Raw genomic sequence first — 1,999 nt, 5'->3', positions numbered from 1 at the left:
CCTCTATGGTTATGGCTTTGCTGAATGCACTTTTCATTTCTGGCAGTTTCGATTTGTATATTTTGACGCAATGTTGCTCTGTATGTAGAAATTTGTTATCAATTGAGCTCAAGTCAACTGTGCTTTTCATTAATATCAATCATTCCTCTTTGCCCTGTTCAGTGTTTTCTGCCTTGCAATCTGCTTTACGCCACTACTCCTGCTGAATCCCACCAGTAGTACGGGTACAGTGGCAGTACTCACGGAGGGCTGCTGGAAGGAAGTGCCACCCATTGTCCAGGCACATCCCTGGGGAGTCTGCAGTGCAGCCCTACAGCAAGCCAGTCAGCTGAGAGCTACGCAGTGCATATGTGACATGGCTGGTCCTCGTAGAGTACACATGGCACATCCCTGGCCAGGTGGCTTGCCCTGAATTCCCCCAGGGGGATGCCATGAGACCATGCCGAGGCTCAACACTGGCCTGTCATAGCAATGTTTTTATATCGCATGTCGTTTTCTTATTAAGCACTCTCAGGAGAATTCTCTGTCTAGTTTTAGTTTTTGTATGAGAGACTGTTGCTTTTTTGATTTCTCCTTTTGTCCCTAAGTTAATTTATGATTTGTGTGTGCATGTGTGTGTATACAGAGAGATAGACAAATAGACACACAGCTAAGTGAATAAACACAAAACTGAATTCAATCCAAGTGGTGTTCTGCTGGATACGACAGCTTAAACCTATTAAACTTCATCGGTTGGTGAAAAACAAGTATTCATTCATCCTTTTTTTGGTCCTGTTATTTTCCAGTTGGGTTACAGGAAAAAACCCTTGTCGCTGAAGAGTATATGAACCGGAAACGCTAAAATCTTGCCGGTGTTCAGTTTCGGTTATTGCTCAGATGTTCGATGTATAGTGGAGTGATCTCTGTGAAAAATTAGTAGTCAGGATTGGAATTGAAGTCCCAATAGTGTCTCGGTTTTCCAGATAAGTTGCCCTTTATACCTCGTAGCAGAGCAGTTCCGTTCTGTCTCGTTTCGTGTGGTTGACAGTGAGTGCCTGCCCTGGTTAAATATCCTCTTTACTTTTAGGGATCTATCTTCTGGATTTGATCTACATCGATTCTGCATATCCTGCCTCAGGCAGCATCATGGAAAACGAACAAAGATCCAATCAGATGAACAATATTCTCCGAATAATTGCTGATTTACAAGTTTCCTGCAGCTACGGTTAGTACCCCTGATTGTCAGAGGTGCGAAATCTGCCATCACTGAAATTTGGGTCCAGCACATTATCAGTGAGAAAGCTCTAGAAACCAGGTCGTCCCCACATCGCTCTGCATTTTACTATCTCAAGTATCGGACGTGCTAGACCCTGGGCACGCATGTGATCTTCAGAGACTGTGCAAACTAGATGTTAACCACCATCGTGTTACTGATTGGAAACTGTGGCTGAACACCGGTTAGTCGCTTGTGTGAGATCACACGTCTGGGGCGTGGCAGAGCCCAGGTGTGCCTGGCTCCCAAGCCATTCATTCATGAATTCATTCGCGAAGTGCTTTGTGGGCAGGTCCTGGCAGCGCTCCTCCAAGCAGATTCCGGCACCCAGGCTCCTCTGTCTTGTGGCTCTGCCTGAGCTCAGAGTCCACCCCTGAACTCTACATCCAGCTGGCAGATGCAGAGAGAGTCGTGTAGGAGTGGATTTTATGGGCCAGACTTGCATGTGGCACTCATCACGTCTGCCAAGCAAGGCTCGGAAACGTGATCTCGCTGTGGGCCTGAAGGCAAAAGGACATGACATGGTAGGAAACTAGGCAGGCCCTGCCACACGTGACCCGATCCAAAGCGTGACCGTGATGGCGGGTGTCTGAGATGGTCGGAGGAGACAGCTGTTGGGGATGAGGTCAGGGCACTGAGAAGGCAGAATGCTGGACCGGCCGTCCATGTGGGCATTAACTTCACTGAACATGGCGGTGAACTTGGGGGTGTGGAGCTCAGCTGTGGGCCAGGCACCCAGGTCCTCCA

At 48.0% G+C, this 1,999-nt stretch overlaps 1 protein-coding gene across 1 annotated transcript in view; it reads left to right on the top strand.

The window, feature by feature from the left end:
- RALGPS1 (Ral GEF with PH domain and SH3 binding motif 1) overlaps positions 1 to 1,999 on the top strand; it is a 262,710-nt gene that overhangs the window by 212,684 nt on the left and 48,027 nt on the right. Inside the window, 1 exon segment of the mRNA XM_011364270.2 lies at positions 1,067 to 1,291. Coding sequence (XP_011362572.2) covers positions 1,067 to 1,291 — 225 coding nt within the window.

This window comes from Pteropus vampyrus, unplaced genomic scaffold, assembly GCF_000151845.1.
Source record: "Pteropus vampyrus isolate Shadow unplaced genomic scaffold, Pvam_2.0 Scaffold95, whole genome shotgun sequence".
NCBI lineage: Eukaryota > Metazoa > Chordata > Mammalia > Chiroptera > Pteropodidae > Pteropus > Pteropus vampyrus.
This window is presented reverse-complemented; position numbering and strand designations above follow the sequence as displayed.